At 45.4% G+C, this 23,875-nt stretch overlaps 1 protein-coding gene across 2 annotated transcripts in view; it reads right to left on the reverse strand.

The window, feature by feature from the left end:
- ABHD12 (abhydrolase domain containing 12, lysophospholipase) overlaps window positions 1-23,875 on the reverse strand; it is an 82,533-nt gene that overhangs the window by 17,772 nt on the left and 40,886 nt on the right. For both annotated transcript variants that reach the window (XM_054467861.2, XM_063659493.1), the window contains exons 2-4: window positions 13,706-13,830; window positions 3,794-3,899; window positions 694-813 (exon numbers count right to left, since the gene is read on the reverse strand). In XM_054467861.2, the coding sequence (XP_054323836.1) occupies window positions 694-813; window positions 3,794-3,899; window positions 13,706-13,830 (351 nt within the window). The remainder of the gene's footprint in view (window positions 1-693; window positions 814-3,793; window positions 3,900-13,705; window positions 13,831-23,875) is intronic.

A 23,875-nucleotide genomic window follows, 5' to 3' on the forward strand; every position in this document is an offset into this window, starting at 1 on the left:
TTTTTTCCAGGAAGTGTGCCACCTCCTCCAGGGCTGCCCTGGCTCTGGCTTCACCTGTCTGCCACCTGGAGCTATCTTACAGGTAACAAAGATCTGCCTGCCACTTCAGGCCGCGTGACAGATACGGAGAAAACCAGCTGCCAGTAAGCTGGAGCCGCCCATTCCCAAGAGCGTGAGGCACCCACAGCCAAGTGCCACTATGACCCCTCCTTGGAGGGACCCCAAAGCCCTCACTCTCCAAGAAACCCTGCTCCCCAAATCACATACCAGCAGATGCTGTGCCCTTTGAGATTACAACAAGGAGAAAAAAACATGCCCCTCTGGCCGGGGAGCTCAGCTCTTGACTGAGACTCAGCCTCCTTCATCCCAATCCAGGCTGCAGCTCCAGATAGGGGACGGTCTGCACACAGCTTCCCACACTTGGTCCCCACGGAATACAGCCGTGCTGGCCTCAGCCTGTGGGAACCCTGCTTCATGTAAAGTTCACCTAAACTCCGCCTTCCCTCAACCCCTTCAGAACTCTGCCTTTCCCTTTGTTCTTGGGAGGCTCTCCCTCATTGCAGTGGGTCAGTACACCTGCTTTTGTGGGACCGCAGGTTGCTCCTGCTGGTTTCCGGCAGACTGGGCCAGGACATTCCCACTCCAAAAAGGAGCCGTGCTCCACAGCAAAGATGATGGGCTCCTCTCCCTCACCTGGTACCTGCGTTCCCATGCAGGTACAGAATGATAGGGTGGCTGGAAGCCAAGGCATCCTCATACCACATCTGGTCTTTGCCTTGGGCGTTCTTCCACCAGACTGCAGGGACGGTGTGCCTGCAGACAGAAGCAGAGGGGAGCGCAGGATCAGATGCTCCTTCCGTCCTCATCCCGGCGACTGCACGTGGTGTTACTTAATCAGCTCAAGTCCAGACAGCAGGGAGCTGCAGACCCCATCTAACTACAGGGGAATAGATGGGGGTGGGTGGTAGAAAACTATCCCCATCACTAGAATCAATAACCATGGAACTGCAGGCTGTGTGGATGGCGCTGACAGCTTCAGCAGGAGCATTCCCTGACTGCCAGGCCAGCCTCCTCTGGGCCACAAAGGCTTGCAATGTGCCAGTTACCACTGGGGCCTGGCAGAGAAGCAGCACTTAGTCCATCTTGAGTAACAGCATTTTCCTCATACGTGCCCCACATCCCAGTTAACCCCATGCTTAAATTGTCCACAGTTTAACTCACAATGGATTTTAAACATTACATGCTGTCACACTTGCTAATTCAGCAACACCAATGTTTGTGAGCCAGACTAGAAACCGGGCCATCGCTGACGCCATTTCTAATGTCAAGTATGCACCACCTTCCCAGCCTGCTCATGGTCCACGCCTGGCTGGGCACTCTGAAGCTGCTGGTCTATCTAGCCAAACCCTCCTTCAGAGAGATACTAAGTTAATTTTAACTCAGGCCAAATCGAATACTGTTAATCACTGGGTGGGGTCCAAATTAATCACTTTTCTGAAAAGCTTATTCAAATTCCTTCTGGATACCAGTGACAAGAATCTTTAAAAAAATTTAATGGCCAACTTCTTATTTTCTAGATCTTAAGCTTCAGCATCTCATTTCTAACGTCTCTCTCTGATCCATTCAAAAGGATCACATTTTGGGGTGGTTCTAGTCACTATGATCATCACTCCCACACAGTTATAAACTTAAGGGATAGGATGGCACATTTTGAAGGTGCTGGGAGCAGATGTGCTTCCAGTAGCCAGCCGCCCCAAACCTGGGCTCCTGACAAAGAGCCAGGGAACTCCTAGCCAGCAGAGAAACCCATACCTGGGCCTCTCCTCTCAGCAGACAGGTGATGGCCAGGCATGGCCAGGAATGGCCCCCAGGCTTCACTCTAGGCCTTGAGGGTCTGATGAAGCGATGGTGGGGGCAGTTGGTGAGCTGGGCCTGCTGCTGCCTGAGGGCCCAATGGCACTGTGACTGCCTAGGGCATGAGAGTGGGCATAAGCCGCACTCACCAACACGCACCCACCAACACACAGCAACACACAGCATGGCTGTCATTGCCTTGACACTTGCCACTGGCATCACTAAACAAAACCTTTTCTGGTAGCTGATAATGTATGCAGGAGTTGTTAGTACTTCCAGCCTAAGTCTCACCATCATAAACACCCTCCTGCAATAGGACAGACCCGTGTTAACCAAGAAGGGGGCTGACCAAGTCCCACTCAGCAGCTCTGTGCAAAACAGGTCATGCTTCAGACAGAAACCTGAAGAGTCCCACAGACACATATTGGTCAGTAAATGCTAGATTAAATCAAATCAGGAAGTGACAAGAGACTTTAATCCCAGCACCAACTACTAAGAACAAAAATCTCCCTTCTTGTTTTATGTTCTTTACCAAGGACCACTGTTAGAAATGTCTGAATGTTCTCTCATCCACACTGGGAAGCTACTCACAGCATTTCATTTAGAAGCTTCTCACATACACAGTGGTTTTCCGAGACAGCGGAAAGGGACGTTATGGCTACTGAAAAATAAATTCAGCTAGATAAAAGGGCTGTGATTCAGGCTCACTTCTCAGAGAAAAAGGGAAATGCCACAGTGAGGCTGGTCAATTTTAATTCAGTTGTTCAGAAGCACCACTTGTGTACAGAAGGAAACATTAAAATGTATTCCAAGGAGACACAGAGAAGTCACAAGGCTTATGTCCAACATAAATTTATGGCTTAAAAAAGTAAATACTTAGAAGACAGCCAACACCATCTTCATCAGCTGGTGTGAAGCTATATGTAAAAAGAAATCAAGCTGTTTTCAGTATCTAGATGTTTACTTCTTGGAAAAGATATATATATATATATATATATATTTTTTTTGAGACGGAGTCTCGCTTTGTTGCCCAGGCTGGAATGCAGGGGCACAATCTCAGCTCACTGCAGCCTCTGCCTCCTGTGTTCAAGCAATTCTCTTGCCTCAAACTCCTGGGTAGCTGGGACTACAGGCGCGTGCCACCACGCGCGGCTAACTTTTGTTTTTTTTTTTTCAGTAGAGACAGGGTTTCACCATGTTGTTTAGGCTGGTCTCGAACTCCTGATCTCAAGTGATCCACCCGTCTCGGCCTCCCAAAGTGATGGGATTATAGGCGTGGGCCACCGCGCCTGGATAGAACATATATTCAAACCAATGTTTGCGATTCTTGCCTTATATTCTCTCTTCTTCTTTTTGAGACAGAGTCTTGCTCTGTCATCCAGGCTGGAGTGCAGTGGCATGAACTCAGCTCACTGCAGCTTCTGTCTTCTGGGCTCAAGTGATCCTCCTGCCTCAGCCTCCCAAGTAGCTGGGATTACAGGCGTGCACCACCATGCCTGGCTAATTTTTGTATTTTTAGTAGAGACAGGGTTTCACCTTGTTGCCAAGGCTGGTCTCAAACTCCTGGACTCAAGTGATCCACCCGCCTCGGCCTCCAAAAGTGCTGGGATTACAGGTGTGAGCCACTGTGCCAGCCACGTATATCCTGTTTCTAGCTTCTTTGTTTGCTTTTCGTTTTTCCTAGAAACAAGTCTCTCTAAAAATAATAATCTGTTCACAAAGCCTTTGCTGTTTTGAATGCCTGGGAATAGAGTTTAAAGCCATTGAATCCCTCAACATTAGGACGGATCAAATGTACTGAGATCTTTCCTTTAGGAAAGGAAGAGGTGAAGATAAAAATGAACAACATTTCAGAGGCCAATGTCAAAGACAGAACCAGCTCAGCCATGTAGGGTCCTTTCCTGCTGCTTGAGGGGCTGCAGAGCTCACTGGCACTCACCAGACTCCAATGGTCACGTCTTCCTCTGGCTGCAGGTAGTAGTTACACGTGTGATTCAAACCTTGATCCTGTGGTTTTTTCAAATCAATGAAATAGGGAACCCTTACTGTAGGAAATAAAGAGATGGAAATTAGGATTACTGGTGGATGAATATACACATGTACACACAAACATGCATACTCACACACGTGCACATATATGAATTCACACGTGCACACACACACATGCACACCCACATGCACACACTGCAGAAGCTCTCAGAAAGCACCAAGTCCTTTTCCTGTGCAATCTTACAATGGTGCCAGACCTGCAGGCCCAGCCTCAGGGCTGAGGCCAGCCAGCATGGGCAGGGACAGATACTGCAGTGAGGGCAAGGTCTGTGTAGAGACTAGAACGCCAAGGTCTAAGATCATTCAAGGTGTGAGAAGATGCAAATGAGGGAAGGAAAGATCCCCAACAGGTCTGAAGGATGGGCCAGCCAGGAGGGAGGCTGGGGAGGCTGAGCCTGCGAATAACTCAGGTGCCTGGTGGAGTGGGAAGGACAGCAGGAAAGGGGATGGCGCTGCAGGACCTGATGACCAACGGAACGTTGGGTGGCAAACAAGGTAAAGGGGATTCCAAAGTTTCTAGGACTGCTGCCTGACACAGAAAAGACAGCAGAAGGTGAGGTGTGGGGCAGCGAGGGGGATGAATCCATAGGACTCATGCAGAGCAGAGTGAAGTCAGTGCAATGGCCCAGCAGAAGTCCTGCATTTACCAGGTCATCTGCCAGCAGGACAGCCAGTGAATTAACCAGCACCCCACACTGTGGAAGACCATGGGGCCCTTAGACCTGGAGGAACCTCCAGGACCTGCGGGCAGATGAGAGAAGCAAGGTGACTGTGGGTGTGGGTGCGGTAGTCCCACTTTGTTATTGTAAAAACATGCAAATGAAACACGACCCCCACATGTGGCTGGGAGGAAATACAGAAAGACAGAAGCCAGGCTGCTCACACAGCTTCAAAGTGTGTGTGTGGGGAGAATGGGGGCAATTTTTTCCTTATGTATCATTGTAGTCTTACTGCTTTTGGTGAACACAACTTTAAAATAAGTTTAACTGAAAAATAAAAAATTTAAAATAAACGCATGAACCCTGAGGTGGGATTTGCCTGCTTTATAAAATGGCAACTCCCAAAAGAGGCAATGACAGAAAGCAGTGTGGGCCTGGCTTCCCTCTGGCAGGTCCTGCCCCCGGGGAAGTTCTGCTGCTGACAGCTGTCTCTGGTGAAGACAGGGGTTGCGTGACTCCCACGTCCATGTGGCACATTGCACATCTAGCCTCACTTCCTCAAATGTCACCAGGCTGGACTCACGAGGACATGGGGACATACACATTCCTTCCCAGAAACTCCCTGAGCGTCTGTCCCAGACCATGTGGGGAGACAGTTCCTCCCACCAGGGCTGCTGTTCATACCCCACCTTCTTAATCCATCTCTTCCCCAGGATGCAGATACGTCTTCAAAATTTTAATAAGAAGTTTCTCTCAAATAAAAAATGGCAAAGGAGGTGATCCACATCCCCATTAGCTCCAGCTGAGCCAGGCCGCACAGTCTCTGAGGCAAGCCACCACCATCACCATCTGACGGCTCCTATTAGAGTGCCAGCTCACATGACAGAGCTGGATTTTTTGATACCAGCCTGGGCAACATGGCAAAACCCCATCTCTACAAAAAATACAAAAATTACCCAGGCAAGGTGACATGCACCTGTGATCCCAGCCACTTGTGAGGCTGAGGAGGGAGAATCACTTGAGCCCAGGAGGTCAAGGCTGCAGTAAGCCAAGATTGTACCACTGCACTCCAGCCTGAGTGACAGAGAGACCCTGTTTCAAAAAAAAAAAAAAAAAGAACTGGCTTTGAACCCGGCAGCCTGGCTGTACAGCCCTGCCTCCTGGCTGCCTGGACAGAAGTCAGGGAGGTAATGAGCCTGGACCCTGAGAGGCCTGGAAGGCCTGCCTGCCCTGTTATGGGCTGAGTTGTGCTCCCCAAGAAAGACTATGTTCAATGCCTCACCCCCAGTACCTAAGAGTACGACCTTACTTGGAAACAGGGCTTTATGGAGGTAATCAAACTCAAATGAGGTCACTGGGTAGATACTAACCCAATATGGCTGGTATCCTTATAAAATGGGGACATTTAGACACAAAGACAGAGGCAAGACCATGAGAAGACGACCAAGAAGATGGAGAAGATGGAGGCAGAGATTTGGGGGAAGCTTCTCCAAGCCAGGAATGCTGCCAGACAGACAGGCAAGAAGGGTCCACCCCAGCATCTCAGGAGGAGCTGGGCCCACCCATACCTCGACCTTGGACTCCTGGCCTCCACGACCATGAGAGGATACATTTGTTTTAAGCCACCCAGTTTGCACGTTTGTTAGAGCGGCCCTAAGAAATAAATGCAGCCAGCCAGGCGTGGTGACTCACACCTGTAATCCTAGCACTTTGGGAGGCCGAGGGGGGGTGGATCACCTGAGGTCAGGAGTTCGAGACCAGCCTGGCCAACATGGCAAAACCCGTCTCTACTAAAAATATAAAAATTAGCCGGGCATGGTGGTGTGCACCTGTAATCCCAGCTACTTGGGAGCCTAAGGCAGGAGAATGGCTTGAACCCGGGAAGCGGAGGTTGTAGTGAGCTGAGATCATGCCACTTCACTCTAGCCTTGATGAAAGAGTGAGACTCTGTCCAAAGAAAAAAAAAAAGGAAAAGAAAAAAGAAAGGAAAGAAGTGAAGGGGAGGGGAGGGGAGGGGAGGGGGGAGGGGGGAGAGGAGGGCAGGGGAGGGGAGGGGAGGGGAGGGCAGGGCAGGAGAGAGGAGGGGAGGGGAGGGGAGGGGAGGGCAGGGCAGGAGAGGGGAGGGGAGGGGAGGGGAGGGGAGGGGAGGGGAGGGGAGGGAAAGGAAGGGAAGAAAAAGAAAAGAAAGGAAAGCAAGGAAGGCTCTTCTGCAACAGGAAACAATTGAAGAAACTGGTTATTTTACCAAGGCTTTGACTGGAATGGCCTGCTTTCCTTTAAGGATTCAAAGGACTTACAGAGCCAATAAAAGTCCCGTGGGTAAAACTGGCCTCATACCTTGTCTATACAGTCCCCATACAGGGTTCCTGACCTGTGGTAAAGAATGTCACTTTCTAATAGGCCTAGGAGGCCCAGGTTATTTTAGGACTGCAAGAGGAGAGGAATTTACCAAACTCATAGGTATTTGAGGATACAAACCCACGGCTAGACTCAGCTTTTAAAAAGTCGTATCTGAGATTCCTTATAGAACAGAGTTCTATCAAAGCCAATTCTAAAAGCCTATGTAAAAAATAATTACTTGTGTTGCACTTTATGCCAATAATCAGGCCAAGTATATAATAAGACTAAAGTTTATTTTGCAAACAAATCAGTCCTATAATGATTTGTTTTTTAATAAAAATGGGGACTGGAGAGAGAAAAATTATGCTTCAAAAAAAAAAAAAAAACAACTATAGTATACCTTTTGTTAGCTGTTCTTGTATTTTTCCTGCAGTTTGGAAGGACTAAATCTTAAATTATTTGTGGGCTACAAGTCACCAAACTAATGCATTCAAATCTTTACTTTTAAAACTGGGAATTGCACTCCTTACCCTAGTCCTCATTATTAACCTTGGCACACCGTTCCCTTAAATGCAGTGCTAAAACTATAGATGACAATAGTAATGCCTTTGCCATGCAAGCCGTGGATCCCCAGCCATGCCTGTGTTCGTATGCCCAGAATGTTGCAAAGTGGTTCCATTCCTTTCACCTTGGGGTAAACACCTACCCCCACTACACCCCTGGCCATCAGGAAGAAGTTAGAGCTGTCTTTGCCTTTTCTCCATCTTCATTAGCTAACGCCTTAAGATTAAGGTGTTATGAAACCCAAAGGGGTGCCAGGCGCGGTGGCGCATGCCTATAATCCCAGCACTTTGGGAGGCCGAGGCGGGCAGATCACGAGGTCAGGAGTTCGAGACCAGCCTGGCCAACATAGTGAAACCCTGTCTCTATTAAAAATACAAAAATTAGCCAGGCATGGTGGTGCATGCCTGTAGTCCCAGCTACTCGGGAGCCTGAGGCAAGAGAATTGCTTGAACCCGGGAGTCAGAGATTGCAGTGAGCTGAGATCACGCCGCTGCACTCCAGTCTGGGCGACAGAACAAGACTCCGTCTCAAAAAAAAAAAAAAAAAAAAAAAAAAAGAAAGGGAGGGATTGAAACTACCATTGCAAAACTATAACTGAGACAGTGAAAGAGATCTGACCTAACTAACTCCATCTAGCTTCTAACCTCCACGCTGTCCTTGTTCACTCCTGGGCATAGGCTAAACTAATTTTGGGAGGAACTTAGTTTATAGTTTAAAGCAAAGATGATACCCCTTTCTGGAAACAAGCCTCCTTGCCTGGGGACTAGACTGCCTTTATAGGACGAACATTTTGGCCACAAGATTGGAAATTGTTGTGGTTTAGGAGTCATGCAGCTGGAGGCTACAAGACTCTGACCCTCCCAAATTGCTCCTGGTGATAAAATCACTATTGTAAAACCTACGATCAGTGCTTGAAATATTTTGCAGACCCTGAACTTGATGGATCAGCTGGCACCATCCAGATCGATAAACTAGCTCATCTGATCTTGTGGCCCCCACCCAAGTACTGACTCAGCGCAAGAAGACAGCTTTGACTCCCTATGATTTCATCTCTGACCTGACCATCAGCACTTCCAGCTCACTGGCTTCCCCACACCCACCAAGTTGTCCTTAAAAACTCTGATCCCTGAATGCTACGGGAGAGTGATTTGAGTAATAACAAAACTCCAATCTCCTGGAAAAAAAAAAAGAACACAGCCATACAAGAGTTTAGATTTTAACCTGGCAATGGGACCCGGAGAAGGCTCCCGACCAGAGGAGTGCCTGGAAAGTGGGTCCACTTCAGGCTCTGGAGTGGGAAAAGTGAGTCCACTTCAGACTCTAGGGCCCACTCCTGCCGCCTCTTCCTGGGAATTCACCACACACTTTGGGAGCCTGAGAGCTGCAGCCCAGGGTGCAAGTCTATAATCTGACAGCCGGAAGCGGGGGTGGCCTCCTCAATACAACTCTGAATATCCACACCTGGGGCCCACTGCCCATCCCACATCTAGACCCACTCAGCCAAATCCTGCCTCTGACGCTGGAACCAGCCCTGACTCTGCCAGATGGGGAGTGGGCACCATTGAGGGCCGAGGACACTGGGCTTCCACTGGCTCCGCTTCAGGCGTCACTCAGTTCTGTGTCTGGAGAAGAATGCCAAGCTCTTGGGACACAAACTGTCCAAGAGTTCTGAGAGCATTCCCTGGCCACTGAAAAGTATTTTACAAGGATTAGCAGCTAATCCAGAAAACTTCCAAGCCCAAGAAATCTAAGAACTAGGAAGCCAAATTCTACTCTAGGATGGCCTCATTCCAGGAAGCTGGTCTTCCAGCTCACTTTTACTCATTTTAGAAACAACCATGAAAAGGAGGCACAGTAACTGCTCTCCATGAAAAGCATTCCCCAGATGCTGCCTGGCACCTTCTCTTCCGCAGCAGCACCTCCAACCAGCGTCAAGTGGCATGGGAGGCATGGAGCTTGGTTGGTCCCAGGGATCACACAGCCCCAGAGCGGGTGGCTGTAGGAACCCCCTGGCCAGTATTACTCTAAATGAGCAGAAATGCCTCAAAGTGAGATGAGTGGTGAGACAGGTTGGCGTGCGCAGGGTCACAGGATCCACCCAGGGCCAGAAGCACTGCTGGCTCACTCCTGCAGGCCAGTGCCAGGTGAGTGCCAAGACCCTCTGGCCTCCCACGTGGTCAGATCACCCTTGGCCACTGACTCTTTGTGGCCCCCATGACTCCGGCATGCTGGCTGGGAGTCCACCCTGCCCAGGCCCCTGCTTCATCCACAGGCCTGGGGTGGGGACAGAGTGCTAAGCCCCGTGGCAGCCCCACAGGAGTGGCCCGGGCGGTGCGCCCCTTCATGCTCCACCATTGAGGTCCAGCTCTCTCATGGCTCCCTCTCACAGGCTCTTCTGAACCGGGAGCTCCTCATACAGGCCCCCGCACCATGGGCAAACAAGGCCCACAGGGCTGCTGGGACTGAGGCCTCTGGCTGCTCCTGCTTCCCCTAGTTTTCACTGTCCACCCCCAAGTTTTCATTGTCCACCCTCCAGTCACGTCATCATGTACCAGCAACCACAAACATCAACGGGCAGGATGGAGAGTGGATCCTGCACGCATGGGTGCCATGGAGGGTGAAGGAGTGAGAATGGGAGTGAATGGAAAACGACCTGCTCTGTCATACTTCTCTTAGCTCACGTGCAAAATATTTGTTGGGGGAAAGGCTGAAACTACTGAGCTGTGATGGTCTCTGAGTGCTGAGGGTCTGAACACGGGGCTAAGTCTCATTCCAATCACTGTGAGTAACAGAGCAGCCTTGATACCGGCAGCCATAAGAGGTATGGTGTCAAGGGAAAGGCTGGGCTGGTTATTTGGGTTTTATCAAATTCCAATTACCTGATGCAGGCTTACAGGACCTTCCGTATGAAAAAAGGGGATAAGAAAAGAAAGGTAACAGGAGTTAACAGGGACTGCTCACGGGAAGGAAAAAGAGGAAGCTGGCCCTTTGCTTTAAAAACAAATGCATGATGATAGATCTGACCTATTTCCAAAAAAGCCCTCCCTAGCCTCTGAACCAAGACATGACTTTCACTAAGAGATGCCTTCTTGATCTGAACACAAATAACAGCTGGGAAGATATTCTAGGCTTCATAAATGCTGGGTCTCATCCAAACATCTTTTGGATGGAATCAGACTGTGAATACAAGTATTGAAAAGCACACATATTTATGTGCATGTAAACAGACACATATAAAAAAGGCCAGTAGGAAATAAACTACAGTGTTAACAAGGATTTTCTCAGAGTAATGTTCATTTTCTTATTTATACTATTCAGGGTTCTTTTTTTAGCTAATTCTTTGTTTTTAGAATAATCATGATGTTTTGCTTATGAAAATGTATTTAAAGTAGAATAATGCCTTAAATTGTAGGTGCTGTTTCTTTAAAAGCTTATTTATCTAATTTATAAATTTGGTTTCAGATAGATTTGCTGTGAAGAATATTTTAACCACATTCTGGGGCCCAAGAGATTGCTACTCTTCCTGTAATGCTGAATGGATGCCCAGGTCATGCTTCTTGTCTGGAGACAAGAGCAGAGGCACCTCCCCAACAAAACTCCAAATCACTGCAGGGCCACGCCACAGACCCCACCTCCTCGGCGACGCAGACAGGCACAGACCTGTAAACCTTGGATGCACATTACAACTGGAAAACCAACAAGCTCCATGCTGCTCCTCTGAAGACTGCCCTTCCTCCCAAAGGGGGAGACAGAGACCCACACTTGGAAGTGACTCATGTGCTGATAAAACACTGTGGCTTCCTGGGGAGGACAGTGGGGCCTGGAGATGAGGGTCACTCATCATGGAGAGGTGGGAGGAGTGGGGTGTGAGGGCCAGGCAGATGCCCAGGGGGGTGAGGCAGAAGGAATGTCCAATCGCTGCTCCCAGGGACACTGTTTCTTGGTGCTAGACCTTTGGCAACTAAAAATCTCTTTCAAAAACACCACAGGGGTGGGTGCAGTGGCTCACGCCTGTAATCCCAGCACTTTGGGAGGCCAAGGCAGGAGGATCGTTTGAGCCCAGGAGTTTAAGGCCAGCCTGGGCAACATGGCAAAATCCCATCTCTACTAAAAATATAAAAAATTAGCCAGATGTTGTGGTGGTGGGTGCCTGGAGTCCCAGCAACTCAGGAGGCTAAGGTGGGAGGATCACCTGAACCTGGGAGGTCGAGGCTGCAGTGAGCCGTGATCATACTCCTGCAGTCCAGCTGGGGCAACAGAGCCACGCGCTGTCTCAGAACAAAACAAAACAACAAAACAAAATGCCACTGTAGGCTCTTCTCCTCCAGTGTGGCAAACAGGTGGAAGGAAATCATTAATGATGGGCAACACCTTGGGAGGCTCAGCCTCCCCTGCCCAAGCCCAGCCCTCCTCTCCCATGCCATGGGGCTGGACCAGTAGAACCCAAAGTTCTCCTCCCTCAGAGCAGTCTACCACCTCCTTAGGAAACCCACAGAACAAAATCTGTAGGCTGTGTGTCTACAGTAGCCCAAACAATCAAGCTAAAGAAAATCTATTCAATTCAAACATTTGCTGGGAGCCCACAATGTACCAGGCCACGCAGGGCAAGGCACCCCACACACCCTCCCTTCAAGAACCAGCTCACGTGCCTGGCAGCAAAGGCACCTGCCCAAGGGGGCCGGCAAAGGTGGAAAAGCCATGAGGGTCAAGTCTGAGGTCTGCTGAGGGTGAATCTGCAGCCCTTGTAGCTTCGTGTTTATATCTAAGCTCCAAATCCTTTCTGGGCTGTACTGTGTACATTTAAGTACATTAAAGTCAGAAAAACAAAACTCCCATCATTTTGGTATACTGTTAGTTTCTTTTCGAGTTTGTGCTTCTCACAAGTGGCAAAACTTAGAGATGAAAAATTCCTAGAAGTTCTACTTTTCCATTAGAAAAATCAAATGCCTCTTAGTACACTACATGTGTTTTACAGTTATTTTAAGACACCCAAATAAAAAACTCAGATTTACAAAGTATTAAATAGCCTTATAATTTCTGTTCTTCTTACCAGCATTAAAAAAAAAAACAAAAACAAAGAAACAGAAATTCCTTTTCTAGCCAGTCATTTCCTAAGTTTCTGTGAGTAAGTCTATTATAGACTGAACACCCAAACTCATAAGCCCAGATGCCTGCAGAGGGAGTCTGGCACCTCTCAGTACCTCCTGTGTTCCTCTGTGGCCTCCTCCTTTCCTCCTCCCCCCACCCCACTAGCTCACCTGCTGCCTCAGCAATATCAGGCACAGCTTTCCAAGCCTCAAACTCCCAAACACATAAGGCCAGACTCACTATGTGCAAACCAATCTAGCCACAGAGTGACCCTAGAGCCCCTGCCTCATCCTGTTCTAATGCTGTCAGCACCTGCCTCTCAGGCTGTCCTTCACAGAACACCCGCCGTGTGCGAGCCCCGTTGTTCTCAAACCTCGAACCCACAGATGCGGCCCTTTCCTTGGAGCCTCGCTTGTAGGACTGTTCCCAGGGCCACGTGCCCAGAGCCTCTGCCTTCGACCTCATGGGCTTGATACTTCTGCACCTTTCTCCTCCCACATCTCCAAAAGTAAATACACAGCGTGAAAAAACAGACAAGGTCCAAGTTCACTCAAGGAGACTACAATACCTACAAGGCCAGCACAAAATTCCACAGAAACCAAAGTACTATATATCTGGATTTTTTAAGGGTATAAAAAACTAATTTGTTTTAAAAAAGAAAAGAGGCCTCATTTTTTTTTTAAAGGCACTATATTTTTCAGTGGTCATCTTTTCCAAGGGCAGCTAGGCTCCTGGAATGCACAACTGACAAGGCATCTCCAACATGATGGCTTCAGCTGACTTCTCATGTTGTCAACATTTTTACTCACCTCAGCTGAAGACAGACACGCTGGTCCCCCAGTGCAGTGTAGTCTTCTGTGGACACAAATCCAGTGCAGGGGAGCAACACTAGCACAGAAAGTCCTCCAGCTGGGAAGGGGCACAGGGACCTTTCTGGGTAATAAAAGCATTCTAGTTCTCAATCTGGGTGGTAGCTCTACCTATCTATCTCTAAAGACATAGGTATATAAACTGTACACTTAAGATACGTACCCTTCACTCTATGTAAACTAAATCTCCATTAAAGTAAAAAGACTCCCCCTAAAATCAGACATCATCATGAAAATGAACCCTTACTAAAATTAAAGGAAAATTGGACACATACCACTTACCGAAATTCAAGAAAATCAGTTTGGCCTGTATTCCGGGACATAGTTTGATGAGAAATGGAATGGCAATGTACAACCCCAAAACACAGAAAAGTATCTTCCTCAGGCGCAACCACAGGCCCTTTCGCCTGCAAGAGAAAAGCAATGAATAGGTCAGAAGGCAGTAGGTGCCATTTTGCTGTAGTTTGTTAATAGTGTTATCAAAATCCCTAAACAAGAGCCACACGTATTCTTTTTATCCACAAGGATACTGCCAATAATAAAAGTAGCTTCCCACCTGCCTTCACTCAAGTAATTATTTTACATAGTCTTTTAATTTGAGCTTAGAACTCTACTGGGGGTAAGCGGAACTTTTTTTCTTGAAAGACAAAGAAATAGCTAATGATTTCTTACATTCGCCCTTGCAGAAGAATCCAGCAGAGAAGGCAGACCCCACCATGCCCCCCACCTGACATCAGACCCCAGCTGTAACCTCATATCAGGAAAGAGCGGCCTCCTCAGGCCTCCCGATCAGTCTTCTGTGAGGCAACTGCAGGCAAGCATAGGTTACTCATTAGCTCCTGGTAGGAAGCACGTAGACCAAGGACATCAACAGAACCTGCCTGACCAGGTCCTCAGATAGCAGGAGGCTAAGAACTGGCACGGTACGTCCTTGCATTTACGCGTGGGCGAGTCCCTCTGTACCCACTCAACAGAGGACCCTTTTCCAGGCCCGTCAAGCCAGGTCGCCAACCCAGGGTCTCATGATCCTCTTCTAATTCCTCTCCAGCTCCAGAGTTCTCATCTTGTTCTCAAAGCCCCTTTCAAAACTATCTCTAACCCGGTGATTCTCAAATTCCTTGGTCTCAGGACTTCTCTACAGTACAAAATTGAGGACCCTACAGAGCTTCTGCTCAAAGAGCTTCTTTACTTCTCATTTGACAGACAGTCATAAACAGTTTATATTTATGATGATCTGTCATGAGAAATTAAAGGTAAGACATTTAAAAATGTCTATTAATTCATCTAGTAATAACAATCCATTACATGTTGCTATAAACAATATTTGTTATGAAAAATAATTTTCCAATACAAAAAACTTTAGTGAGAAGAAAAACAAAAAATTTTAGTGAGAAGAGTGACATTAACATTTTTATAAATTTCTCTAAGCCAGACAGCTTAACAGAAAGATGGACTCTCCTACCTGCTTCTGCATGCAATCTGCTGTGAATCCACGTATCACGTATCATCTGGAAAACCTCACTGCACACCCATGAGAGGAGGGTGAAAAAAGGCAAATCACACCTTGGCATTATTATGGAAATCAGTCTGACCTTACTGACCCTCTGCAAGGATCTGGGAACAGAAAGAGTGCCAGGGGCACACCTGTAGGACCACTGCTCTAACTTACCATATGACTCTAAACCTCGTGGGACAAGCTATCTCTGGACTATTTCCCAACAGTCTTAAAACCACATATTGAACTGCTGATACAAGCAACAATACAAATGAATCTCAAAAGGATTGTTATGTTAAATAAGACATCCACAAAAGACTGTATACTATATAATTCCATGTCTAAAATTCTAGAAAAGGTAAAACTCTAAGGACAGAAAAACAGAATAGAGAGAGGTTGCTGGGGCTGGGGGTGGAGCAGGAGATTGACTGCAAGGGCCAGGAGAGGGTCTTGGAGTGATGGAACATACTTTACCTTGATGTGGCTGTGGTCACACAATGGCATACATTTATCAAGACTCACTGAATTGTATACTTAGAATCCATGAACTTTGTTATATGTAAATAATCTCAATAAAACTGATGTAAATAAGTTAATAAAGCTGACAAACACCCAATAAAGCTGATGACAAATATGCACATCCGATAATGTAACTCATTCACTCATTTTCCTGTTTCATTCAGAGATCATCACCGAGCGCCTGGCACTCTGAAGTGGTGGACAGTCAGGGCAGCAAAGGATGGCACCCGCACTTATGTTGTGCTCACAGCCCAGTTGGCAGGCTGTGTGAGAGGTACCTGCTGCTGGGGATACTGCCCAGGGTGATCTGAGCTAGCCGGGCTACCAGGGACAAGGCCATTGGACTGACACAGTAAGTTAGGAATACAAGAGTTAACTAGATGATGGGGAGAACAGTTTAAAATGGCATCTTAAACGCCATACATGATCTAGCTTTTCAATGAGGGTATATTAATCACAATATTGAGGTTCAAAGTGCCAGCTCTGAAGTCTGGTTCAACATCTAACCCATCACTTACTAGCTGTGCAATCTTGAACGAGTTATTTAACCTCTCTGAGCCTTGTTTTCCTTAATGCTTCGTGGGGATGATAATGGTACCTCCTTTGTGTAGGTTCCTGGAAGGATTACACACAGTAACACATGTAGACTGCACAAGTGAGTCCTTGCACCAAACCTGCAACACATCTTAGCTTCCATCACCAACTCTTTATTCTTGTTAGAGAAAAGAGCAGGGTCTGACACAGCTAATGGCCCTGGCAGGGAGAAACTGGGTATAATGTGAGAGGTAGGAAGAGGACCAGAAAGACTCAGGACGTTATCCTGAGAGAAAATGAAAAGTCCATAAAAAGAAAAAAGCCTGCAATCAAGTGTGCCACCACTTCAATGCCTGGTGCCTATGCTTGGATCATCTGCTCTGGCACCTGCGGTCACTTCTGTGTCCCTCCCACAATCTAATTACTCATCCTTCAGTACCTGCACAGATCTCTGTCTTACTGTGAGGCATCAAGTGGTTTGCAATTTTGTGCCTCAAGAGAAAGGAAAGCCTATGTCCACACAAAGACTTGTTCAAAAATGTTCACAGCTTCAGCCTGGGCAACAACAGTGAAACTCTGTCTCAAAAAAAAAAAAAAAAAAAAAAAAGTTCACAGCTTTACTCACAGTAGCCAAAAACAGAAACAACCCAAATGGCCATCAATGAGTGAATGGATAAACAAACCATGGTATGCCCTTAGAATGGAATACAATGCAGCAATAAAATGGAATAAACTATTGATACAGGCAACCACGTAGATGAATCTCAAAATAATTTGCTAAGCAACAGAAACCACCTGAAAGATGGCCAGGTCACTGGCAGATTTTCACTGATACATGATTTCACCCAAAAGGTATCTCTATTCATTAGCAAAACCAGTACAGACACACCACATTTTATTGCACTTCACTTTACTGCACTTTGCAAATACCACATTTTTTTTTTACAAATTCAAGGTTTGTGGCAACTCTGCACTGAGCAAGTCTGTCAGTGCCATTTTTCCAACATTCCAACAGCATGTGCTCACTTTGTATCTTTGGGTCAGTATTTTTTACCGGTAAAGTATTTTTGTTGTTGTTGTTTGCTTTGAGATGAGGTCTCGTTCTGTCACCCAAGCTGGAGTGCGGTGGCACAATTATAGCTCACTGCAGCCTCAACCTCCCAGGTCCAAGCCATCCTCCCACCTTGGCCTCCCAAGTAGCTCAGACCACCATACCCAGCCAGGTTTATTTTTTATTTTGTAGAGACGAGGTCTCCCTATGTTGCCCAGGCTGGTCTTGAACTCCTGGACTCAAGTGATCCTACCATCTTGGCCTCCCAAAGTGTTGGGATTATAGGTGTTAGCCACAACCTCCCAGACTCAAGTGATCCTCCCACCTGAGTCCCCTGAGTAGCTGGGGCTGTCATAGGCATGTGCCACTATGCCCAGCTAATTTTTAAATTTTTTGTAGGGACAGTGTCTCCCTATGTTGCCCAGGCTGGTCTCGAACTCCTGGGCTAGGGCAATCCACCCACCTTGGCCTCCCAAAGTGCTGGGATTACAGGCATGAGCTACTACATCTGGCCTAAAGTATTTTTAAACTAAGGTATATACACTGTTTTCTTAGACAAAACCTGCCAAAACTCACATAATAGACAATCTGAACATGCCTGTTTCTATTAAATACATTCAATCAATAATTAACAACCTTTCAAAACAGAAATCACTGGGCCCAGACGGGTTCACTGGGGAATTCTACCAAACATTTAAGGAAGAAATTACACCAATTATCCACAATATTTTCCAGAAGATAGAAGCAATCTCTTTTTAACTTATCCTATAAGCTCAGCATTACCCTAAATCAGACAAAGACATTACAAAAAAGAAGACTAAGCTGAGCCTAGTGGTATGTGCCTGTGATCACAGCTACTTGGGAGGCTGAGCCAGCAAGATGGTTCCAGCCCAGGAGTTCAAGGCCAGCCTGGGCAACATCTTCAAAAAAAAGAATGAGGTCGGGCACGGTGGCTCACGCCTGTAATTCCAGCACTTTGGGAGGCCAAGACGGGTGGATGATCTAAGGTCAGGAGTTCCAGACCACCTGGCCAACATGGGGAAATCCTGTCTCTACTAAAAATACAACAATTAGCTGGGTGTGGTGGCAGGCATCTGTAATCCCAGCTACTTGGGAAGCTGAAGCAGTAGAACCTGGGAGGCGGAGGTTGCAGTAAGCTGAGATCGCACCACTGCACTCCAGCCTGAGTGACAAAGGAAGACTCTGTGTCAAAAAATAAAATTAATTAAAAAATAAAGAAAACTAAAGACCAATATTCTCATGGACATAAATGCAAAAATCCTCTAAAAAATATTAGCAAAGCAAATCCAACAATGTATAAAAAGAATTATACACTATGGCCAAGTGGGATTTGTCCCAGGTATGCAAGGCTAGTTCAACATATGAAAATCAATTAATGTAATACATCACATCAACAGGCTAAAAAAGAAAAAGCACATGATCATATAAATAGATGCACAAAAAGCATCTGACAAAATCAACAACCATTCATGATTAAAAAGCCTCAGCACACTAGGAATAAAGGGGAACTTCCTCAACTTGATAATATCTACAAAAAACAGTTAACATCTTACTTAATAATGAAAAGCTTGAAGCTGTCCTGCTAAGATTAGGAACAAAGCAAGATTACACAATAAGACAAGAAAAGGAGATAATAGGTATAGAGACCAGGGAAGGAAAAATAAAACTTTGCAGATCACATGACTGTCTATGTATGTAGAAGATCTAAAACTCGGAACTAATTAGTGATTATAGCAAGGTTCCAGGATACGAGGTTAATATACATAAGCCAATAGTTTTCATATATACCAGCAATGTGAAATCCAAAACATATTGCCATTTACATTAGCAACCCCCAAAATGATCTACTTAGATACAAATCTAACAAAATATGTACAAGATCTAATGAGGAAAACTATAAAACTCTGATGAAACGTATAAAGGAAGAACTAAATAAAGAGATTTTCCATCTTCATGGACAGGAAGGCCCAATATTGTCAATATGTCAGTTCTTCCCAACTTTATAGATTCAATATAATCCCAATCAGATCCCAGCAAGTTATTTCCCGGATATTGACAAACTGATCCTAAAGTTTATATGGAAAGGCAAAAGACTCAGGATAGACAGCATTAAAGGAGAAGAACAAACTTGGAGGACTGACACAACCTGGCTTGAATGCTTACAATAAAGCCACAGTAATCACGACAGTGGTGTAGTGTCAAAAATACCAATAGACCAAAGAGCCTAGAAATAGACCCACATAACTATAGTCAACTCATCTGTGACAAAGGAGCAAGGGCAATAAAACGGAGCAAAGATGATCTTTTCCACAAATGGTGCTGTAACAACTGTACCTTCATATGGAAAAAAATGAAAGTAGACCTGATACCCTTCACAAAAATAAAACTCAAAATGAGTCATAGACCTAAATGTAAGAACAGAAAACTATAAAACTCCTAGGAGATAACAGAGAAAAAAATTTAGGTGAACTTGGGTATGACGAAGACTTTTTTTTTTTTTTTTTTCTGGAGATGGAGTCTCACTCTGTCACCCAGGCTGGAGTGCAGTGGCGCCATCTCAGATCACTGCAACCTCTGCCTCCCAGGTTCAAGCAATTCTCCTGCCTCAGCCTCCTGAGCAGCTGAGACTACAGGTGAGCGCCACCACATCCAGCTGATTTTTTGTATTTTTAGTAGAGATGGGGTTTCACCGTGTTAGCCAGGATGGTCTTGATCTCCTGATCTCGTGATCCACCCACCTCAGCCTCCCAAAGTGCTGGGATTATAGGCGTGAGCCACCGCACCTGGCCGATGAAGACTTTTTAGATACAAAACCACCAAGGTATGATCCATGAAAGAAATATTAACAAGCTAGGCTTCATTAAAATTGAAATCTTCTGCTCTGTGAAAGACAATGTCAAAAGACTGAGAAGATAAGCCACAGACTGGGAAAAACATATTGACAAAAGTATATCCGATGAAAGACAGTTATACAAAACATACAAAGAACTCTTAAAACTTGATAATAAGAAAATAAATAACTGGATTTTAAAAGGAGCAAAGGATCTGAACAGACACCTCTCCAAAGAAGATACACAGATGGCAAGTAAGCATATGAAAAGGTGTTCACATATGTAATCAGAGAAAGGCAAATTAAAACGAGATACCACTACACACTATTAGAATGGCCAAAATGCAAAACACTGATAACACTAAATGCTAGGAGAATGTGGAGCAACAGGAATTCTCATTCATTCCCAGTGGGAATGCAAACACGGTACACAGCCACTTGGGAAGACAGTTTGGCAACTCCTCACAAAACTAAATATATTCTTACTATATGATCCAGCAATCAGGCTCCTTGGTACTTACTCAAATAAATGAAAAATATATGTCCACACAAAACCTTGTATACAGACATTTACAGCAGCTTTATTAATAACTGCCAAAAGTTTGGCAGTTATTAAGATAAGATAACCAAGGTAAGATGTCCTTTGATAGGTGAGTGAATAAATAAACTGGTATATCCAGACAATGGAATATTATTCAGTGCTAAACAGAAATCAGCAATCAAGCCATGAAAAGAACATGGCAGAAACTTAATATTACTTAGTGAAGCTTATTACTCAGTGAAAGAAGCTCATCTCAAAAGGCTACATACTATATGACTCCAACTATATGACATTCTGTAAAAGGTCAAACTATGGAGATGGCAAAAAGATTAGTGGTCATCCAGGGACGGGGTAGGGAGGGATGACCAGGAAGAACACAGATTTCTAGGGCAATGAAACTATTGTGTACGATATTACAATGGTAAATAAGTATTATACATTTGTCGAAATCTCATAAAATGCACAACATCAAGAGTGAACCCTACTTAATGCAAACTATGGATTTGGGGTGATGATGTGTCAATGCACGTTCACTGATTCTAGCAAACATGCCACTGCAGTGCAGGATGTAGATAGTGTGGCATACCATGTGTGGTAGGGGCAGGGCAGGAGTGTATGGGAAATTCTGTACTTTCCACTCGATTCTGCTGCAGACCTAAAACTGCTCTAAAAAGTAAAGTTTATTTATTTATTTTGAGACGGAGCCTTGCTCTGTCGCCCAGGCTAGAGTGCAGTGGCGCGATCTTGGCTCACTACAAGCTCTGCCTCCTGGGTTCACGCCATTCTCCTGCCTTAGCCTCCCGAGCAGCTGGGACTACAGGCGCCTGCCACCAAGCCCAGCTAATTTTTTGTATTTTTAGTAGAGACAAGTTTCACTATGTTAGCCAGGATGGTCTCGATCTCCTGACCTCGTTATCCACCTGCCACGGCCTCCCAAAGTGCTGGGATTACAGGCGTAAGCCACTGCGCCCGGCCAAGTTTATTAATTTTTTAAAAAGTCAACAACAATAAAATGTTACTCATAGCTGTCAAGTGTCTTTGGACTCCGCAGAAAACCTGAAGCACAGGATGAGAGATGAGGGTGGTACGAGAATGGCAGTTAGTGTTCAGAGACTTGAGATGGAAACAAAAGTAAATATTACACGAAGAAATTCACAGAACCAGAAAGAGAAAACTAGCTAATTTTGAAATCTTCACAGCTTACATATTAGAAGTTTTATATCATTATTTCTACCAGACAGACATATATTCCTGTAAATAATTAAGTTTTGCAAGAGTCTCATAAAGGACAAGAGTTTGTCATCTGGAAATACTGCCAGCATGGTGTTTTCAGCATGGTGTTTTCAGCACCCTTCTCTCTCCTGGACTGCAACCATTATCTGTCTTTACAACTGTACCAGGATGTGTGATTGGGGTATGCCTCTTTCTCTCTCATCCTGTGAGTTTTTTCTTCATTTAATTATGAACTACTACATTATTTTAATACCTAAGAGTATAGTTCCCATAATAAAATTTATTTTCTCTAGATTCATTTCAGTCAGTGTTATGGTCAAGGATAAATCTTGGCCAGATGTGGTGGTTTACACCTGTAATCCCAGCACTTTGAGTGGCCAAGGCAGCAGGACCTCTTGAGCCCTTTGAGTTTGAAACTGGCCTGGGCAAAACAGGGAGACTCTGTCTCTATAAAAAAAAATTAAAAATTAGCTGGGCACAGTGTGCATGCCTGTGGTCCCAGCTACTTAGGAGGCTAAGACTGGAGTATCACTTGAGCCCAGAAGGAAAGATGAATCTCTTCAGCAAGTCTGAAAATCTCTTGGAAAGGCAAACAAATTCTGTAAGTCTATATTATACTTGAAAGGCATATCAGAAAAATAGAAATGTTTTCATGTTTTTTAAAAAAGTTCACATATGATGTTGGCCGTGGGTTTAGAAAAAAAAAAAAAAAAAAAGGAAAAAAGGCTGGGCGCAGGGGCTCACACCTGTAATCCCAGCGCTTTGGGAGGCCTAGGTGGGCAAATCATGAGGTCAGGAGATCAAGACCATCCTGGCCAACGTGGTGAAAACCCGTCTCTACCAAAAATACAAAAATTAGCTGGGCGTGGTGGCACACGCCTGTAGTCCCAGCTACTCGGGAGGCTGACGCAGGAGAATCGCTTGAATCTGGGAGGCAGAGGTTGCGGTGAGCCAAGATGGCGCCACTGCACTCTAGCCTGGGCAACAGAGCAAGACTCTGTCTCAAAAAAATAAAGGAAAAAAGTTCACAGATAAAAACAACAAATACAAGAGCTAGTTCTTCAAGAAAAAGCAAGAAATAGACTAATAAGTTTTGGGCTAGAAAGAGAATATGAATATACAAAATCAGGGATCAAAAAGGTCAGATGGCCATAGAAGAGATTTTTATTTTTAATAAAGAATACTATGTACTTTGCTAAGCCAATACAATTTTGATAATTCAATAACACAAACCATTCGGTAAAAAAAAAAAAAAAAAAAAAAAAAAAAAATGCGCTGGGATTTGATTAAAAAAACAAACAAACAAATGCGCTGGGTGTGCTGACTTGAGTCTGTGGCCCCAGCTACCCGGGAGGCTGAGATGGGAGGATTACTTGAGCCTGGGAGGTTGAGGCTGCAATGAGCTGTGACTGAGCCTGTGACTAGCCATGACACTGCAGTCTGGCAACAAAGCAAGGCTCCATCTCAATAAATAAGCAAATAGTGACAACTCACTCAAATTGTGCGGAAAAAAACTAATTAAAACTTTCTTCAAAGGAGGTATTAGACAAAGCTATCAAAGAATTACATCCCTGAAAGCCACTAATCCCAGAAGGATTGACGAGCATTTCCCCCTAAATTTTAAGAAATAGATATTGGCGGTTGTGGTGGCTCACGCCTGTAATCCCAGCACTTTGGGAGGCCGAGATGGGCAGATCACGAGGTCAGGAGATTGAGACCACCCTGGCTAACACGGTGAAACCCCGTCTCTACTAAAAATACAAAAAAAAATTAGCCGGGCGTGGTGGCAGGCGCCTGTAGTCCCAGCCACTCGGGAGGCTGAGGCAGGAGAATGATGTGAACCTGGGAGGCGGAGCTTGCGGTGAGCCGAGATCGCGCCACTGCACTCCAGCCTGGACAACAGAGCGAGACGCTGTCTCAAAAAAAAAAAAAAAAAGAAAAAAAGAAGTAGATACCATATCATACAATCTGGCAAAATGGGGAAAATAAGAGAGCACATTAAAAATCAAAGCTGGCTTTAGTATAATGTGAAAATGGAATCAATATAGCACCACAAAGCAAACTACCAAGAGTTTCAAATATGAAGAGATACAAACATGCTGGGAGTATAAAAACAAATCAGGTAAGAATATAAAATAGTCCAGCTGCTATGGAAAACAGTTTGGTCATTCCTCAAAAAGTTAAGCCTAGAATTACCATATAATCTAGCAATTCCATTCCTCGATATA

The sequence above is a fragment of the Pongo pygmaeus genome, chromosome 21, assembly GCF_028885625.2.
Source record: "Pongo pygmaeus isolate AG05252 chromosome 21, NHGRI_mPonPyg2-v2.0_pri, whole genome shotgun sequence".
NCBI lineage: Eukaryota > Metazoa > Chordata > Mammalia > Primates > Hominidae > Pongo > Pongo pygmaeus.